General features: G+C 44.2%; 1 protein-coding gene across 1 annotated transcript in view; it reads right to left on the bottom strand.

Annotated features, from left to right (window-relative positions):
• pawr (PRKC, apoptosis, WT1, regulator) overlaps nucleotides 1–20842 on the bottom strand; it is an 82744-nt gene that overhangs the window by 23384 nt on the left and 38518 nt on the right. Inside the window, exon 3 of the mRNA XM_080757937.1 lies at nucleotides 5580–5714. Within this exon, the coding sequence (XP_080614063.1) occupies nucleotides 5580–5714 (135 nt within the window). The remainder of the gene's footprint in view (nucleotides 1–5579; nucleotides 5715–20842) is intronic.

A 20842-nucleotide genomic window follows, 5' to 3' on the forward strand; every position in this document is an offset into this window, starting at 1 on the left:
ATTGTTGCTTTGGCTGTTACTATACCGTGTCATTTAAATGACAGCTAATTATACTGTTACATGTCAATATCCAATGAAGAAGAGATCTATAGACCATATAATCCACTTTATACCCTGTACATAAAACTAATTTACATACAGTGTCGTTTGTTTTCCTGTAAGGAAAAGTACCAAAAATACAGTTATTCATTGCTCTATGCCAGTGGTTTTCAACCAGTGGTTCTTGAGGGATTTCCAGGTGGTCCAGAGCTAAATGATGCAGAATTGGTGACCAAATGGACCCTTATAGATCTTTAACTCTTGAGAGTGTAAAATGAAATCAAATGGACGATCCTCATTTGGTTTGATTTTACGCTCTCAAGAGTTCAATTATTGATAAAACACCTGCATTACTTAAATTACAATAAGTCCACACAATTAGATTAGAGAATTGATATATTGATCAATGTTTGCCCTGTTATCTCTCCTACGGTACCAACATCGATACAGCATGGAACTGTGGACAACATCCTATCCGACGACAACACAATATTCAAAGTTTTGGGTCCGAGAGGCTAAATCAAACGGTGGTCCCTGCATGCTCAATTAATGAATAAATAAACAATGGACCTCGATATGAAAAAGGTTGAAAACCCCCCCCTGCTCTATCCATGTTCACCGAGTGTGAACATTGTGGCTGACAGTGATAAAAAATCCTCCTTTTTACGGGATATCATCCTAGCTTGCATGGTGCCACATAACAGGCCCATCATGCCTAATGGTGGTGCTCCAGAGCATAAGAACCATTTGTCTTAGGTGTGAGCCTAGCGACAAGGTCAATGAAATTCACATACGGCTCCTCCACAGAAGTGCAGAAGACTGCACGGGCTTGGCTGACTTTATTTATCATGCTTGAACACAAGTGACAGCACCCCAAAGGCCCTCATATATATATAGGACTCTACGGAGAAAACACACCCCGGGGATATCATATCATACAAAAACATCAAGAATAAATCCTAGATTGTTAAGATTGTTAACTCATTTAAGCATCGTGCATGTCCTTTATAGAGGGTATGCGCATGCATGAAGTTATAACGGCAAATCGAGTGGCAATATAGTGAGTGGCAAACATGAATTTAATGTCGTTTAAATTCAGGGCGGGAACCCCTTTTGGTGTTTTAACTAAGCATTATGTTATACTTTAGCTATTGAAAAATAGTGAAGTGATGACACAAAGAAATGATTGGACTGGAAACCTATAAAAACGAAGCTGATGAATGGGTGCTCTCTCCCGATTGGCTGAAATGTTAAATAACACCAGGAGATGTATTTTCTGCGTGCGTGCGTGCCCGCCCGCCCGGTGCATCCGTTTACAGACCGTCACAACTCCCTGATGGAGCAGATTAGCATTTCTTGAAAAGGGAATTTATGGCCTTTTTGTGATCTTCACCGCGACTCTCCGACACCCCATTAAATTCTGTAAATCTCCCAAAAGGCATGCCTTCGTCAAGTCCAACAATAGACTGTCTTCTGAGGGGCGAGGGAGAAGGGGGGGGGGCTCGGTGAATTTCGCCCGCTCAAAGCCGATAACGATCACCATCTTTACTGGAGGCATTCAGTCAGGTCACACGAGATGTGCTTTTCAAAACGTACAGTAAGCATGACTGGCATTCTGAACGAAACCTAAAGAATGGAAGAATGGAACGTTGGGGCTTAAGAATTTAACTGGCAAAAAATGATGTGCTATTTTTGTTTCATTATCCCAATAGGACAAATGCTGGTCTGGACAGGTTCATTGATATGAATGCTTTAAGGAGCTCTGTTGTTTCAGGCCTGAAAACGTCAAAAAATAACTATAACTATAACTCCTGTTCTGCCCGTATATGGAGATTCCTTCCGTAATCAATATTAACCCATTTTGACCCGAGATCAGATTCTAAAAATGTCTTCTACATCATGACAGTTTTCTGAAAAAGTTATGTTTCCATGTCAATCATTCTTCGATTTTTCATAAATAGCAGACCTAGGACGTGTCCACACGTCCTAGGGAATCCAACCGACGTGTGTACACATCCTAGCGCATCTTCAATGATATCAGATATTATATAATATTATATATAGAATAATATTCTGATTTTTTTCCTTTTTTCCTTTTTGAGTGAGACTTTTCACGGCACCCCAGAGCTCCTATTTTGAAGGGCGTCGTACTGGTAAATATAATTTGATTACGGTTCACGTGTTCTGTATACGTGCTCCGGTGCAATGAAAAAAAAACGGAAGTGAAAATTCGGCTTCGTCTATGGGAACGCAGTTTTTAGAATCCCAATATCTCGAATTCTTCTTCCAGGCTGCGTTTTGGATGAAAACATTCCTATAAATAAACGAATAACATTTGCGCGACATACCGGTAAGTGGTTTTTCACTCTTGGCGGTTAATGAACACCTCTAGTAGGAACCATATCAAATGAACCATATCAAATCATCACATTTCCCAAGACAACATATTGAAACAGTTTGCAGGCTGCACATAAATAAAAAGGTATTATTTTCAGTAGCTGAGGTGGATAGCGAACATTTGCTTACTGTGCTGACAAGATGCTCTACAAAAAAAAAATCACACCCGTGTGAACTGAGTGGTGTAACCCCCCTCTCTCTCCCTCCCACCCCCCTCCCCTCTCTCTCTCCGTTTCTGGCACAGCAGCCAACAGCGCCCCCTACTGGTACTCATACCACTGGTGCACGTCACATACATTGCTGTTCCTTGGAGTGGTTGCACCACTCAAAAACTGGAAGGTGAAAAATAAAAAAGCTAAATGAGGCTTGGAAGTGTTGAATGCTGTTTTTTGGGGGGGGGGTTCTCTCTCTCTCACTTCCCTCAGAAACTATGACAAAGAGAGAGAGAGAGAGAGAGAGAGAGAGAGAGAGAGAGAGAGGGAGTGCAAGTGACGCCAAAGGAGGGCAAGAGAGAGAGAGAGAGAGAGAGAGAGTGTGAGCGAGAACGAGAGTGAGACCGAGACCAGGACCAATCTGGTTCCATATTGGACTCAAACAGCAGCAGCATTAAAAGCAGATGATCCCTCGGAATGTTCCATACGGTTCCGTTTGCCCCGACACGGCTGCAGGATTATGGAAATTGTTTTCCTTGTAGGGCTCACATACCACAGAAAAGGTATACGGCCGCTCGATAACCAGGACCACATGAAGGAACCCGGGACAGGAGAGGGCCTCCCTGTGACCATGCTCATCGGATACAATAATATTCCTCTGCCACAAGGTGTGTGTGTGTGTGTGTCTAAGAGGCGTGCAATCTAAATTAATATTATGAAAAACTGTGCACATGCACACACACACACACACACACACCCTGCATTTGACGTAGTCCGTATTTTGTATTCTCCAATATTATCCCTCAATTATTTTGTCAAGATCTGCGATGAGGTTTCCATTAGAGCAGCGGCAGCATTATTTTAGCTTTAGTTACAGTGTGTGTTTTGGTTGGAAGAAGAAACGTCTGTCTTGAGTTCTGGGGAGTTAATTAACAAAGCGGCTCTAAACAGGAGGTGAACTGTACACTTCATAATATTACTTACTGTGTGTTCACTCCTAAGAGGTCCGATCTCTCTCTCTCTCTCTGGCCTGACATGGCAATTGTACGTCTCGTGGTGATAAACAGAGCCCTATAGCTTGAAACGGCAGTCTCTCTCTCTCTCTCTCTCTCTCTCTCTCTCCCTGCTGTGTGTCTGGCTGTCTGCGGGTTGGGTTTGGGAGCTATATGGTTAGTCTGTGGCTGATGCAAAACTTTACACAGCGTCAATCTTAACCGAGCGACGTACGTACGCTGACTAGGCCAAATTCGCACTTTGTATTGTGGCAGTGTCACATCACAAAAACTACTTTGATGGAACCTGTCTGGGGGGAAAATCTGTTATTTTGTGGCAAAAAGTGTACATTAGTGCTTTTTTTTAGGCAAAGCAATGGAACACATCCAGCGGTCACTACTTTGTAGTTTTTGGATTATTATTACAAAAACATAATACTCACATTAACCACTTCGGCCCTCGGCCATTTGAAAATAGCCGCTCTACAAGCTCACAATGTGTCCGTCATTTTCAAAAGACCTTTATACATTACAAAACTTGAAATGGGAAATTCTGCAAAACACTAAAAGTAAAGAAATGTAATACTTTTTCCACCACTGCCGGCTTGGGATTTGGGGGTGAGGATTGCCTGATCGGGCACACAAAAGGACAGATCCCATTTGATGTGACGGATGGGTCATTGTAAATCTGTCTCTGAAAGCATGGACGTACTGTATGACAGATGTCTCACTCTGCTGTACTGTGTGGAGAGACATGGGGCAGGATTCTTTCTTATGGCCGGTACGGTATAAGCATCCGTTCATGCTTCATATTTTTCTCACAGCAGGTGCCGTCACTCTCCTCTTGTTAGCGGCGTGTTTGTGTACATATGTCAGTCAATTTATGTAAATAGAAACCATGGTTTCCTAGCATTCCTGCACAAAGCGCCAGGGGGGACATGTTACAGATGCCACGTCTGGAAAGCAAATCTTAAAAGCGAGATCCGGAGAAATAACCAGTGGCCCCATGTGGATTTGTATATTTTTGGATATGTCAGTTATAGATGCAATCTCTTCTCCTTTCTGAAAAAAACACAATATATAGGACATTCACACAGTGCAATGTCACTCTCTTAACAATTTCTCACTGAGGAACTCCATATACTTAGAGCGAATCTGACAGCACAGAGCTCCTGGTCGATATAAAATGACTAATCTCCGTTAAAGAAATCTATCGAATTATGACTTTTGTTCAATATGAATTATACTATTCTCCACAGAAAGGAGATACTCCATCACGTCATGGCTTTTGTTTTAATATAAATTACCATTCTCCGCAAAAAACTCCATCAAATTAATACGTTCTTCTCACCATATCTTATTACATTTGGTTTCATTTTCAGTTTAATCTTCTCCTCCTACAGATGACTGCAGTCCTCATGTGCAACCCCAGGGGGGGGTTGTTTTCACCGAAAGAAGATAATATTACCTGCCAAGATTAAAAGACTGTCTTATTTGGTGGATATTGATGAGACAGATTAAATGAAGGCAGCGTGAACAGATGGCAGATCCCGATCTTAATTGAACTCTTAGGGAGCGTGAAAACCGCAAAAGGTGGTCCATTCGGGTCAAGTTCCGCTAGTCTCAAGAGTGAAATAAGATTTTAACGGTGCGGTGATTCACCTTGTAGTGTCTTTGTTCTGAGCCGAGCTGCCAAAGATATAAGCTATTCCGTGTTGCGTTATAAAAAGGAAACATAGTTTCAGAGGTGTTTCTGTGAATAGATTACACACACAGTGTTTGGATGGCTGCAGCGCAGGCCTCATTGCTAAGAGCTATAAAACACTATAGAATCCCAGATCTGCAGTCTACATAACATGCTATCGAAATTAGACTTTGCATAACGCATCGTGAGCTTGTAGATCTGCTATTTTCAAGCATGTACACCCATAATAAGGAAGGAACATGCCCCTGAGAGTGCTAAAAAGAGTCCCAGAGGTCACGTGGGCCCGCTCCTCACCTGCTCTGGGTGTCCGGGGGGGTCGGAGGAGGAGGCAATGGCTTCGTTCTGGCAGGTGTTGGCCTGAACCAGCTGCTCCTCCCTCTTCCTCTCCTTCTCGCCGGCGGCGTCATCGTCGTCCAGCTCGTCCAGGCTCTGTGTGAGGCAGAGAAAACGGTCATACGATGGTCAATGGTGCATTTATAGCGTATATACATATAGCACATAGATTGTTGCATTACATTAACCCAATCAGGCGGAGGAAAACCATGCAAGGCGACACCGACCGACCTGCACATTTAGGTGTTCAGACCAGAGTATTTTTGGTCAAGGACACTTCGACACCGACTCTGGGGGAGCCCGGGATCGAACCGGGAGCCTCACGGCTCCCATCCAGCTGCTCTACTACCGGCCACTCAAAAATAGCAGACCTACAGTACAAGCTCGTAGCGCTTGTAGATCTGCTATTTTTCAATAGCTAAAGCATAACTTAATGCTAACACCTAAAGCGGTTCCCACACATTTTTGGTAGTCGACTCGAATACCATAATATTCGAATATTAGTCGATTATTCAGCGGTAAAATATCATATTTTACACTCTCAGGAGTTTAAAGATCTACAGTACTGTATAATAAAGGGTCCATTTGGTTACCAACTCTCCATCATTTAGCTGGGGACCACCTGGAACCCCTTCAAGGACCCCTGGTGGAGAATCACTGTCGGCACAACTCTGGCACTTTACTGGAGAATCTCCAGCACTTTTACTTCTACTCCACTACATCTCAGATCCAAATAGACTCCACCACATTTATTTGAAAAGTTAGTTACTAGTTACTTGTACGTAGTTACTGCAGATTTTGATTATGAACACAAAACATACAATAACCACTTCAGCCCTGTATACATTTCAGCCATTTGAAAATAGGAGATCGATAAGCTCACAAAAACTTTTTTACATTTGAAAACTTGAATGATGCATGATGAGTACTTTCTCGTTGGTACTTTTTAAGTACATTTTGATACCAATACTTTTGTACTTTTTTAAACTCAAGTCAATTTTGAATTCTGGACTTCCAACAGGGTACATTTCTAAATGGCAGTATCGATACTTTTACTTAAGTACTTTTTCCCACCACGCCGGCCTGTTAGGCAACAGGCCATTCACCTCCTGAGGGTATCCTTATCTGACCAGTGGAATGCACACACACAGAGAGAGAGAGAGAGAGAGAGAGAGAGAAGGGAGTCAGCCTTTACTGCTTAGTGGGAGATGTTGCACATTTTGCCCGGGAAAGCTTCCAACTTTTAGTCTCCTTTTTTTATTTTTATATATATATATATAATGATGAAATATGCACATCGTCTACTCTAAACTTCCTATATGCCTAAAACATTAGCGGAAAGTATATGCAACAAAAGGCGGCCGAGTTCGTTTTCCTCAAAAGAGGACGTATAAAGATGCAATATAGGCAAACAGAGCCTGGTGGTAGAATGGATGGATGATTAGAGAGAGAATGCGAAACAGGCCGAGGTCCCAAAGGAACAGCCCCAGAGAAACCAGTGTTTCCTGTTCCCCGCTGAAGCCTAAGGTCCCAACAAAAGGTGCCTGCGTAACAGGCCTGTTCCAAATGGTAAAAATAGCCTTACATGGCGAACAAGGAATGCGGTCATTTGCAATGCCTTTCCTGCCAAAACCTTCTTTTTTGTAATCAGCGCTCCTTGGGGAGAAAAATCACAAGCTTTCTTGTTCTCCGGTCGTGTCGAGTCTGAAACTAATACCAACAATAGTTACCGACTTGTCTCCGCAGGCATTGTGATAGCTTTATTTTTAAGACCTTGTAAAGTCCCGGTCCATATCCATCTGACAGTATATAAACTTTTTGTTATAACAATATTCGGGTTTATTCCATTAAGATCTTCGGAGTGTCTGAAAGGCATGGTTCCAGATATGTTCTTCTGACATAAAAACAGAGATACCATCACGTCAGCCAGGGCTTCGTTTCCATGGCAAATAGGGTTGTGTGTTTGTGTGTGTACAAAATTTGAGATGATTCGATTAGCCAGATGTGTGCGTTTGTGTGTACCACACAATTACCAAATTGATTGGCTGAGCACGGGACGTGATGTATGAGCATGCACTGTAACGATAAGAGCGCCCCTCACTTTAAACGAGTGTGATTTATTTTATACCCAATGTACCGGGTACCAGAAAAATATGTTAACCCTTTATGACCTGAGATCAGATTAAAAAAATGTCTTCTACATCCTGACAGTTTTCTATGTCAGTCGTTCTTCGATTTTTCAAAAATAGCAGACCTTCAAGCTCGTAGTGGCGCGCTATGAGCTTGTAGATATGCTATTTTTCAATAGCTAAAGCATAACATAGTGCCAAAAGGGGTTCCCGCCCAACATATGTTAAACAGCAGTCTAACACAGATTGTTGGTACGGCAGGCCATAGTTCAGACTCATGGACAAACTAAATCATAACAAAAATAGGCAGAAACTATAAAACAACATGGCTCCTCGTGGCACAGGCGCACGTTTAACCATATCGGCATACAGTAAAAAATGAGATCACATCACATTGCATAAGCTGCAAATGTTACAGGTGTAATTTCGAGAATAAATCAAACTTGAATGAATTGTGTCGCTGCAGGCCAGACATTGGATATACAGGATATTAAGCTTGCAGTAATGTACAATTCATGACGAGGTCACACATTCTACTTTGTTGTGGGAGCCGTGGCGGGGGGCGGGGCCGCAACAACTGTCGTCGGCCTCACAATGCAAGAGAGCCATTGCACTGCAGCGGTTAGCCTGTCGCCCGCTTTGGTAGCTTCCTGGACGCTGTGTGTTTGACCGGCTTAACTACTAGCCCAGCACGTCTGTGGTTCTTTTGATAGCTCCATGAAACCCCTGAATGGTCCTGTGGTTGAGGAGGGGGGGGGTGCTCTGAATGAGAGCGAGAGAGCCCGCACGGCCATGAAGAAAACCCGGTGTCAGCAGCAGCCGGCCAAAAAAAGAAGAAAAAAAAAGTCCATGCCCGACGAGCACACAATGGCGGCGAGGATTGAATGGCTCGCTTTGGCTCCGATTTCCTAGTGGCTCTCGCTTCTCGTTAGATAAACCCAATCAAAGGGATACATAGGACAGATGGATTCCTCTTCCTTTTACACGTCAGTGGCGTCATGTCAGCCCAAGACATCTCTTCTCCTTTGTTGGGCGACTGGGCATTGTGAGAGAAGGGACCGCGCTGACACAATAACCCACTGTGTCTGTGTGGCGTGTTTCCCTCTCCTCTCCCCATCTCCCCCTCCCCTGCCAGTTGGATGAACTCATCGTGCTGTGCCAGGTTGCTAGGTGGTCCCACGGTAGCCAAGGCACTCACCAGGTTTGAGCCAGAGAGAGAGAGAGAGAGAGAAAAGGAAACTATAGCACAGTAGCAATGGAATTATACCAGCTGTTAACACAATCAGACGCCGGGATTTCTTTCAAAATAACAGCTCGGGGGGGGGGCAGCGTAGATATGGCCACTTTTACTCTGTAAGCTCCCCCCCCCCCCCCCCCCGCCCCCTCCTTCCATTCCGGACAAAAAACGTGAGAAATATATTTCCTTGCTTAACCTCGCTGTCATTACGATAAAGTCGCTGAAGAATCCTCCCTCACGTTCATATTTTAAAACGAGAGGCATGTTGAAGTCAGAAATGAAGAGCTTTAGTATGTCCATCTGGTCAAAACTACGAGAGCTATACCTAGATTAGGAGATACGAGGCATTCTTTCTGAGCCGTATACAGGGAAGTGAATGGCAACACGCATGTGCGAAGAGCATGGTGCAGAAGGAGAGGCCAACCCCCCCTAAAAAGAAAAAAGATCAGAATGTTTTTCTCTCGTTTGATATCAATGACGTCACGTCGGTTGGATTAGCTATGACAGATTAGCCATGACGTTTCCACATGCTCGTTACATGGTTTGGCGTGAAGTTGTGGGCCGGTAGAAAAGGTGCCGTGTGTTATTGGCCCTGATTCCCACGCTGTGCATATTCTGAGCACAGGAACGTTTGTGTAGATTATAGTGGTTTTTAACCTTTTTCATATCAAGGCCCATTATCTATTCAGCATTTGAGCCACGGATGGACCACCATGAGATTTAGCCTCTCGGACCCAAGACTAAAGAATACTGTTTTGTTCTTTGATACGACACTACATTCTCTAAATGTGTAGACATCTTGTGAATTAAGTAATGCAGATGTTAAACGATAATCTAACTCTTGAGAGTGTAAAATGAAACCAAGTTGACCCGTCAAAAGTCCATTTGGTTTCATTTTACAATCTCAAAAAGAGTTAAATATATTTAAGGGTCCATTTAGTTACCATAGTTTGTGTTGTGAGTATTGGCTATATAGGCTACGGCATTGCTGTGGGCCAGTCATGGTTTTGAACAGGGGGGGTGTGGTTTTGAACAGGGGGGGGGGGGGGGGGTCAATGCAGCATTAAGAAGGGAAGGAAGCCGGCAGTGAGCATGCCAACGCTGAGGTGAAAACAAGATTAGAGGTTTAGACAAAACACGGGGGGCCGCCAGCCCCAAACCCCACTGCCTCCACACCGGTCTCTGCATAGCAGGCACCCCGTTATTAGTGCTGGCCTGGCTGGAGGGATAGGATTCATTATGGTGGAGGCAGCAGCAGGCCTCTGGAGAGAGGCTAGCTGGTTTAAAGCACTCTATAGCAGCGGCCATGCCTTCCAACCAGCCCCATTCCTCCAGGTTGAATTACAGCCATTCTGGCAGGTCGTCGGGTGGATATTAGCGTGTTCTGAATTTGTTGCACGTGCACTTCAGCTTAATGAAGTCCAAGGAAGGACCTTGTGCTAACCGAGGGAGAAGCGCGTCACTATTACTCCGTAAATCGAGTAACGAACGAAGAGGATGAGGGTTAGGGCCGGGGTGGTTTCGCATTGGTGTTGTATAGGGCTTGGCAACCCAACAAAATGCTGATTGTTATATGGGCACAAAAGGGACACAGACGGGTACAACGGGGTACTCTGGCAAAGCCCCCCCGACACTGTGACTCAGACATATCGGTCGAATCGGCGGCGCGGCGTAGATGTGAGGGCTGCATCGTGGCTCGAACCTTGAGTTAGTACATTAATGCACACCTCTTCTAAGCTGATCTAGAATTGGCTGTCAACATTTTGTCTTCCACTGCTTACTGTTTATCTTGGCGGAAGGGAAGATACCATCAGACTAGGACAAAAGCATCAAGACTGGACAAAAGGAGTGATTGTGAAAGGCACACTATCGGACTGCAACAACTGGAGGGGCATTATACTTCTGTCAGTTCCCAGCAAGATATTCTAGCAAGATCCACTATACACTGAACGATATCGGCCATGGATTAAATACTCCTGAGACAAAAGAGCAGGATTCGCAGAACACCGGAACAGCAGAGGGTCAGGTCAGGTCAGGTCAAGATATTCGCTCTCAGAAACACCCCAAGTGTATACATGTGAAACTCACACAGTCCGTCGTCTCGAGGCTGCAGGCAGGCAGCTCTGTGCTGACCGGCATCATCGACCATCATGCCTGTATGTGATCAGTGCGATATACATACTGTACGTATTACGTATAGACACATGCGTGGTCAAACACTACAGAAAACAAATTAAATGTTGCCAATGGGGCCGTTTTCTACAAGCTGCAGACTCTTCAGTCAGAAGCAGATCGGCAGTGTTTATGCGAGAGAGCTCGGGCTAAACAACAAGCGGAGAGATAATGGCCCTCTCCCACACCAAACAGGATAGTGTGGTCTGCTCTGTGTTTCCTGGGAATGACAGTGTTTGGACCTTGAGAACAAGGGAGACTTCAGAAACAGCAAAGCAACTGTAACAAAGTTAATGTGGGATGGGTTTTTGAGGTGCAAAGGAAATGTTTGGCCTCTTTGTGGGTGTAATTAAATCCAGCAGTGTCTCTTAGTGTTTCCTGACCGTAACTACTTTCAACCTTTTATATATATATGCGAAGATTTTCAAACATTATCGAAAATGAGCCAAAATAGCAGTTCTCCAAGTTTGCAGATTTATTTATTTTTTACGACGCAACACGACTATGCAACAAAGAAAAAACATGGGCCTTATTATTAAGTGGTTAAGTTGTTAACACGAATGCCGTGTAAACACAGACTGGGCTTTTTGCCAAACAGGATGGACGCATAATCATGTGGATTAAGTTTGGTGCCCAGCACGTGCCGTCACTTCCAACTGTCTCTCTACATGTGTAAAATAAATCACCCTGTTCCGCTGGGAGGGGGCTTGTGTCTGTGGGGAGGCGTGGCTTGATAGCTGCAGGCTTTGACTGATTGATTGAATACTTTATTAGACAGAAATGTAAACTGTATCGAGTACATTAGACAGAAATGTAAACGGTATAGAGTACAGTCAAACTGCAGACTTTGTCTAAAAGGATGGCACAAAAATAAATACTTTCCATTCGGGTCCTATGCGTTCAATTCTTAACAATGATGACATGAATAAGGACAAGATTCAAGGCAGGGTCTGTTGTCTCTCAGGACGCACGGCCCTTCAGAGACGTGACAGGCTTGGGCTCTCGTCCTTTTTTTTCTCCATGGAAATGGAGCGGTCGGAAATCTACGAAAAATAATATGAAAGGCAGTTTTTACAGAACCCTGGAAATCTGAATTGCATATTCATCAGTTCATGTCATCAATCATTTGTGATGGTATTAATATTTCACACGGTTTCATGTCGTCGTCCATCAAATTATACCCTGCAGATTTATCCTTTCCGTTCCCATTCATCGAGCATCGCTTTCCTGTATCGCCTTTGCCTGTCTCGCCTTGTTAAAATTGAAAGGATTCCAATCAATAACAACAAAATAAAAATGCATTGCAAAGCATGCCTTTTTGAATTAAATGATTCCAATCAATAACACAAAGCAAAAAGTTTCACACCCAAGTTTGACGGGGGGAAAAAGTACCATGTTGTTCAGATTTGATTCATTGTGGTGATTTTCAGCTGTCTTTGGCGTCGAGCAGCTCCGTAAACCACCGTTATGCTTAAATCGCCAGTTGCCAAAATATGCACGGAAGGTCGTGGCTACAGTACATATCCGCTGAGCAGTGGTGGAAAGTAGCTTAAGTACATTTACTTAAGTACTGTACTTCAGTACAGTTTTGAAGTAAATTGGAAAAACTCAAGTAAAGACTTGAGTTTTTCCAAATTCCAATACTTTTACTTCTACTCCACTACATCTCAAATCCAAATATTGTACTTTTACTCCACTGCAATCGTTTGAAAACTTTAGTTACTATAGTTACTTTATAGATAGGCTATTTTCAAGAGATTTTTTTATACATTTTTAACTTACTTTTGGTACTTTAAGTACATTTTCATGCCAATACTTTTACACGTCCTCTGAGGCCTCCCTGTTTAAGGGTCCCAGCACGGAGCCGACGCTAAAGGGCTGTTTAAGAATAAGAAATGTGGAGGCGGGGTCAGCTAAGGTCCACTATTAGCCTCCTTCCTGATCCACCGTGCCATAATTCACATGATCCTCCAAGGAGCTGGAGATCAAGCACTGCATAGCACACATTCAGACCTCCACTCCCGAGGAGTCATAAACTAAGCTGTTCTGTTTCGAGGTTGCCACGAGCCCAAATAGAGAAATGGTTTTGTGGCTGTTATTGATTTGTTTCGTATATCGTGTGTTCCCTTCCCTCCCACGTCCAAAGTGTATAAGATCCCGCCGACGTTCTGAAAACATGAGAGGCTTATTGTGAGAGAGAGAGAGAGAGAGAGAGAGAGAGAGAGAGAGAGGGGGGGCGGCTTGAACACGGGGCTGTGTGGTTTTTCTGGTGGGGGTCTGCGGTTGTCGGGAGTGTAACGTACTATTTATGAAGTGAACCCCCGCAAACTGACTGCCTCTCCTGGCTCGTCGACCACACACACACACACACACACACACACACACACACACACACACACACACACACACACACACACACACACACACACACACACACACACACACACACACACACACACACACACACACACACACACACACACACACACACACACACACACACACACACACACACACACACACACACACACACACACACACACACACACACACACACACACACACACACACACACACACACACACACACACACACACACACACACACACACACACACACACACACACACACACACACACACACACACACACACACACACACACACACACACACACACACACACACACACACACACACACACAACCAGCCCCGGCTGACTATATCGCTACCTCCAAAACCCACTGTGGAGGTTATAGAGCGGATAACAAGCTTGGCAGGCCAGAGTATAGCATTGAGGGCCGTTTCCCACAGATGTATTAAAACTGGCCCAGAGTACGGCGTATACCAGACCTCTCTGCCCCGGTCCTGCTGACTGTGCTGCCCCCCCCCCCCCCCCCCCCCCACAGACCCCAGCCCTGTACTGTCTGACACACTGAGAGGAGTGCTGATGCTGCTCGCGCTGGGTCAACAATCACAGTGGACTCCAGTTTGATTGTTTGCTGATGGCTTCGCTTTTATTGAAGTCTAGTGATTTTTCTTTTTTTGTACGCTCCGCTCCGCTCGGAGCACGCCAATATTATGGTCTCGCACCCTCAAGTGAAAGTGCGTGTGTGTGTGTGTGTGTGTGTGTGTGTGTGTGTGTGTGTGTGTGTGTGTGTGCGAGCGTGCGCGCGCGAATTGAAGCCAGACTGAGGCTTCTTTCACTTGATACACACACATCGATGTTGATGAAGATAAAATTGATGTTGTTTTTCGTCCTCGTCGCCAAAACCCATCTGCCTTTCATGAGACTGCACAGTTTTGACTCTCCGTCCCCACCGGCTCAAACCGCTCCTTTGCAAGAAAACAAGGTTTCTGTTATGTGGAATTTAGCTGGGATTGATAAGGGTGATAAATCTAAATGTCTTAAGGCTGTAGAGAGTGGAAGGTTTGGCACCGGAGCGGTGCATTGTGGTCTTTGAGCCAGAACCATGTGTATATATAAACGCGTCTGCCTCCGTGCAGCACGGAGACATGGTGAGCACGTGTATAAGAACTACAGCCTAAGATTTAGAGACTCTCCTAGATGTATTTATCCATTCTGACATTTTCAATCTACGAGAGAGTCTAAAAGCGAACTCGCCCCACATGGTCAGGAATCCCCTGCCCTTTGAATAGCTCTGAACAATGTACAAATGTACAACATTTGAGGTGCTTGAATACCCTGCTGCCCCACCTGTCCCGTATATCTGCGCCTAGCGTTTGAAATCCATCCTATAGTGCAGTGGTTCCCAAACCTTTTCGTGTCAAGGACCCCCAAATGAACATTTATTAGGCCATGGACCCCCATTTGAAAACATATGCCAGTGACCCCGATAAGGGAGGATTTATACAGCAGTGATTCCGAAACAAATTAATTTCATGGACCCCCCAGTTTCACACGCATAGGGTCCATTTGGTTCCATTTGTACACTCTCTGAGTTACAGTGACCCATAAGGGTCCATTTGGTTGCAAATTATCATTTAGCTGGGGACCCCCTGGAACTCCCTCAAGGACCCCTGGGGGTCCCCGGACCCCACTTTGGGAACCACTGCTATAGTGGATCCTAGTGTAGAACAACTTCATGAGCCATATAGCGTCCCTATCTGGCACGAACATTTGGCAAAAAATAGAGTTTTGGTGTAGAGGTTTTAAAATGATGGGGCCAGGGGAGAGACCTGCTGTCAACGAAGAATACAGGGCTTGAATTAAAAACACCTTCCGGCGACACTAACATTTCCATATTATTTGCATTTCACGGACTGGAAATGAAATGGGATTGCCACCACAGCGGTGGGTCCTATAGTTCACGCCCTGTGGGGGCTGTCAGGCAGTATAGGTGATGATGGCTACTAAAAAGCTGCCTCTCTCCCTCATCAACACAATGCTGACCTTGGCAGCGTGGCATCAATCAGCCCCCCATCCCCCGCCCGTAATTGATTGTCACTCTGATCCCTGACACCGTACCTGGGTCCAGTCCATGTCGTTACACTGTAGCCGTTTGGCGTTGCCGCTGGCACCGACTGGCATGCCTGATTTAACCCATTGTAGACCTGAAGGCCCATTCTAAAACAAGTCTTCTAAATCCTGATAGTGTTTCTATGATAGTGTTTATGTGTCAGTAGTGCTCAACCTTTTTCACGTCAAGGACCCCCAGAATCATCTGTATTTGGCCGCGGACCGCCATCTGAAAAGAATGTAGTTCTACGTATAGGGACCTCCCGGAAGCAAACATTTGAGTTAAAATGTCCGCACTGAAAGAATATATATATTCAAGGATTTGGGCCACATTTTCACAATTTTTCAAAAATAGCTCATTCTGTAGCTTGTAGATCTGCTATTTTTCAATAGCTAAAGTATAAAATAATCCTTCAACACCAAAAGGGGTTCCCGGCGCCCAAAATGGGTTAACGACGCCTGGGCTTCAGCATGAATCACCATTTGTGCCTTAATGAAGTACTCAGTGTGCACACTGTGATTAATGCACGGTAGTCATTAAGCCCTGCTGTACAGTTTAGACCCATATTGGTCCATTTTTCTGCACTCTGAGTTAAATCAACTCTCAGGATTGTACACAGTGTTCATGAGCTTTGGAGGCAGCCGTGGGTCAATTTCACACTTTCAATGATGATGTTTTTTTGCCCTCACATCTACATCACGTCCACTGCCAATCTATCATTGCTACTCTGCTGGCACCTCAAATACCTCAAATGATCCATGGGACAGAAGCAAGGCAGTGTGGTTTGTATGGTACATATGTCATCATACTTATACTACACTGCCGATGTATTATCAGGGATGTCGCTTAAAAAAACAGTCCGCACAGGAGAGTTTAGGGATCCAGTCCTCCTCTGTTATTGAGAGCGTAAAATTAACCCAAATGGACCCTTAACAGGGATTATTTTGATAATAGTTTGCCTGTTATCTCTCCTATGGTACCAGTGCCGCATCAATAAACCATCGAAGTGTGGACAAAATCTCATCCAAAGCCCAGGCGGTGGCGTAACCGTCTGGGCACCCGACTGGTAGTCCAGTCTGGCAGTGTTCCGCGGGTTCGACTCCCGAGCCCGACACGGCCTTTACTGCATGTCATCCCCCCATCTCTCTCCCGTTTCCTGTCAGCCTACCGTCTGTCCCTTAAAAAAAAAAACCCCAATAAAACCTGTAAGCCGCAAAAAAAATATCTTTAAAATCTCATCCAAAGATATCAAAATATTCTTCAGTTTGAGTCTGAGAGGATGAAATCTCATCAAAGTGTGGGCCCGCGTGGCTCAAATGCTGAATCAATAACGGGGCCTTTTTGACCTGAAAAAGGTCGAAAACCACTGTGTTTAAACCTCTATGACTGTTGCAAATTCCTGCTGCCAAGGATGGCGCTTTAGAGTGATGGATGATGGATGAACGGCTCATTTTGCTCCCAGAGTAGAGGGAGAACGTTTTCCAACCACAACACCCAACAGACCAGGACGGGACGACCCACTCGCTCCAGATGGCGCTTCTTAAAATCCTACATCCTTACACTGGGACGAGCACAGCATGGCCATCCACAGCTTTAACCCATTTTGGGCGGGAACGCCAATTGGTGTTTTAATTTAGCTATTGAAAAATAGCAGATCTACAAGCTCATAGCGCGCCACTCGCGAACATTTGTAACTAAAATATTGGCTTCTGGGGGGGGGGTCCCTGGAACTACATATTTTGAGATGGGGGTCCGTGGCCCAATAGAGATAATTCTGGGGCGTCCTTGACATGAAAAAGGTTGAACACCACTGACACATAGAAACATGGGTTTTTCTCAAAAATGATTAAAATACTTTTTTTTACTCGACCTCCGTCCAAAACGGGTTAAGGATGCTTGTTTTACTGAAAAGTAAACATTTCGAGTCCCTGACATGCTGTCATACTGTAAACAGGAAGCAGAAAGGATTCTGGGAGTCTCTGGCTCCCTCGCGGCTATCATTCCTGTTTTGTGTTTTTTTGTCTCATCATCATCATCATCACTTCCTCAGAGACGCCTCAAAACCAGCAGATAAATGCAGTATAATGTTTGTTTCCTGGGAAATCCTGTGGTGCTCTTTTTACTGTTGCTCTTGGCAATACGACTATGTTTTATGGTCTTTAACTGTAACTGTGGCTAATGTTGTTTTTATAGCCATTTTAACCTTCTGGTCCTAAACTCTTAATCTCTCATGCTTCTGCATGATTAACTGTGAGCAGCACAGCGTGGAATCGTTGCTCCATTCATCATTCCACTCCATCTGTTTGTTTCCAGAGTCCAAGGTGAGGAATGGGCCCGAAAAACACACACATGCACAGAGTCTCTCTGTTTGATGACATCATAAACAAAAACAACCCATATACGGTTGCAGCACATCGCCCCGTGGCTTTATTTGGAATAAGAGAAATTGCAAAGCAATTTTGAGCAATTTCAACGGGGGCAAAATAGTCTGCATCTTTGTCCAAGATAAACTTTTGAGATCCCCCCCCCCCCAATCCCCCAAATTCCAGCGGCTAGTGCATAGCAACATGTTGAGTCACTGCATGTCGGTATACAGTCTGACTTCTGTTTGGTTTTGCATTAAAACGACATTGTTTATTGTGATCTCTTTTACTCCGAGTAATCAAACTCATTTTCAGTGTCGTCGTATGTCGTATGTGAATTACATATAGGTTTACAAATAAAACTTTAAGGCAAATTTCAAAATGTTCTAAAAACAGTTACATATTGTGGGGGGTCTGTATGCTCACCGAGGGTTTTAAAACGACTCAACACAATAAATGTACAATAAACCTTGTGGGCAATAGGAGCGAAATTTAAAAAGAATGTCTCAGTGGTGCTCAATATTTCATGTCAAGGACCCCATCTGAAAATGTTGTTCCAGGGACCCCCCCCCAAGAAGCAAAGATTTGAGTTAAAAACTTTCGCTCTGAAAGAATATATATATTCAAAAAAAGAGTGGTGCAACCACTCCAAGGAAGGCTTTGTCCGTGTCCTGCACCTATGTGTTCACCTACAGTATGTGTTCATGTGACTATATGAGCATCATATAATGAGTACCAGTAGGGGCGCTGTTTGCCAGAAACAGAGAGAGAGAGAGAGAGAGAGAGAGAGAGAGAGAGAGACAGACAGGCACTGTTGCCTGCTAATGCGAGAGAGAGAGAGAGAGAGAGAGAGAGAGAGAGAGAGAGAGGAGGGGGGAGGGGGGGAGTTGCACCACTCAGTTCACACGGGTGTGATTTTCAAAAATAGCAGATCTACAAGCTTGTATAGCGCGGCACTCGGTGCCCTTGTAGATCTTCTATTTTTCAACAGCTAAAGTATAACATAATGCTTGAAACACCAAAAAGGGGTTCCCGTTCCGAATGGGTTAAGAGGAAAATGTCTATTTATTATTACCCGATATTGCCCAGGTTCAATCTAAAAAACATTTGAGACTTTCCCGCAAAGAAGGCAAAAAGATGAGACCTCGTGTCGTGTCGTGCATGTTCCTGCAGGGAACACAGGAAGAGACAGCAGCGGGGATCAGAACAAGCAGAAAGCAGGGCAATCAGACTCGGCGTGCTTGTGAGCGACTGACTGACTGACTGACTGACTGACTGACTGACTGACGGGTCGGGGCTGATAGCAGTAGCAGCATGGGGGCACCTGATGGCAGTGCTTTACCATCATGGCTTTATTATTAATACATCGTCACACAAGCCTTTCAGGAAAAGGAAGGGAGAAAAAAAAAGGTTCCAACAGTGCTGAAATATACCGGGTCAAGATGGTGAAAACCCAGGCGGTTCCTCCGTCACTCCATCCATACAAAATCAAGCAAAAGCTAATCAGACCTCAGATCGAGACTATAAGTGCACGTTAGCTTTCGTTCATGTCGAGTGGCCTGTTGATTTCTTCTAAAAACAGCCTGATCCCCAGCCTGATTTCTTCTAAAAACAGCCTGATCCCCAGCCTGATTTCTTTTAAAAACAGCCTGATCCCCAGCCTGATTTCTATTAAAAACAGCCTGATCCCCAGCCTGATTTCTTTTAAAAACAGCCTGATCCCCAGCCTGATTTCTGTTAAAAACAGCCTGATCCCCAGCCTGATTTCTTTTAAAAACAGCCTGATCCCCAGCCTGATTTCTATTAAAAACAGCCTGATCCCCAGCCTGATTTCTATTAAAAACAGCCTGATCCCCAGCCTGATTTCTTTTAAAAACAGCCTGATCCCCAGCCTGATTTCTTTTAAAAACAGTCTGATCCCCAGCCTGATTTCTCTTAAAAACAGCCTGATCCCCAGCCTGATTTCTCTTAAAAACAGCCTGATCCCCAGCCTGATTTCTTTTAAAAACAGCCTGATCCCCAGCCTGATTTCTTTTAAAACTCCCATGCCGTCCCGTTTGTGATGCAGGAAACAATTATACCACTGGTGGAAAAAGTACTCAAATGTTTCAAGAACTCAGTCAGTACTGTATCAATACTGCAACATAGTATAAGATTATGTTACAAGGTAAAAGGCTTTGTTCAAAAGTGTTACTCGAGTAAAAGTACAAAAGTATTGGCGTCAAAACATACTTGAAGTACCAGAAGTAGAAATACTAAAAATGTTTGAAAATAGCAGATCGGCTATTTTCCAAATAGCCTAGGGCTAGGGTGGTTAAAGTATGTGTTTTATGATTTTCATTTATATCTGCAAAGTAGCTAAAGTTCTACAAAATCTTCTAAATCCTGACAGTTTTCAGAAAAACCCTATGTAATTGGCCACGGACCTCCATCTGAAAATATGTTGTTCCAGGGACCTCCCTCCCAGAAGCAAAGCCTTGAGTTAAAAACCGTTTGCTCGGAAAGAATATATATTCAAAGACCATATTTTCACGATATTTAAAAAGAAATAGCAGACCTAGAAGCTCGTAGCGCGGCACCGAGTGCTTGTAGATCTGCTATTTTACAATAGCTAAAGTGTAACATAATGCTTAAAACACCAAAAGGGGTTCCAGGCCCAGAATGTTAAGTAAATGTACTTTACTGTACACCACAGCTCTACTCGACTGTCATGTTTGGGATGAGGGAAATATTTGCCACCACAGCTCATTTTGAGGGACCATAAAAAGGAGAGCTATACAGTATGCCAATGTACTGTAAGTCACGGAGGGGGAGACAAACATGCATATATGTCTCTTTCTATTGC

The sequence above is a fragment of the Protomyctophum bolini genome (genome assembly GCF_963924005.1).
Source record: "Protomyctophum bolini genome assembly, chromosome: 23".
NCBI classification, from domain to species: Eukaryota; Metazoa; Chordata; class Actinopteri; order Myctophiformes; family Myctophidae; genus Protomyctophum; species Protomyctophum bolini.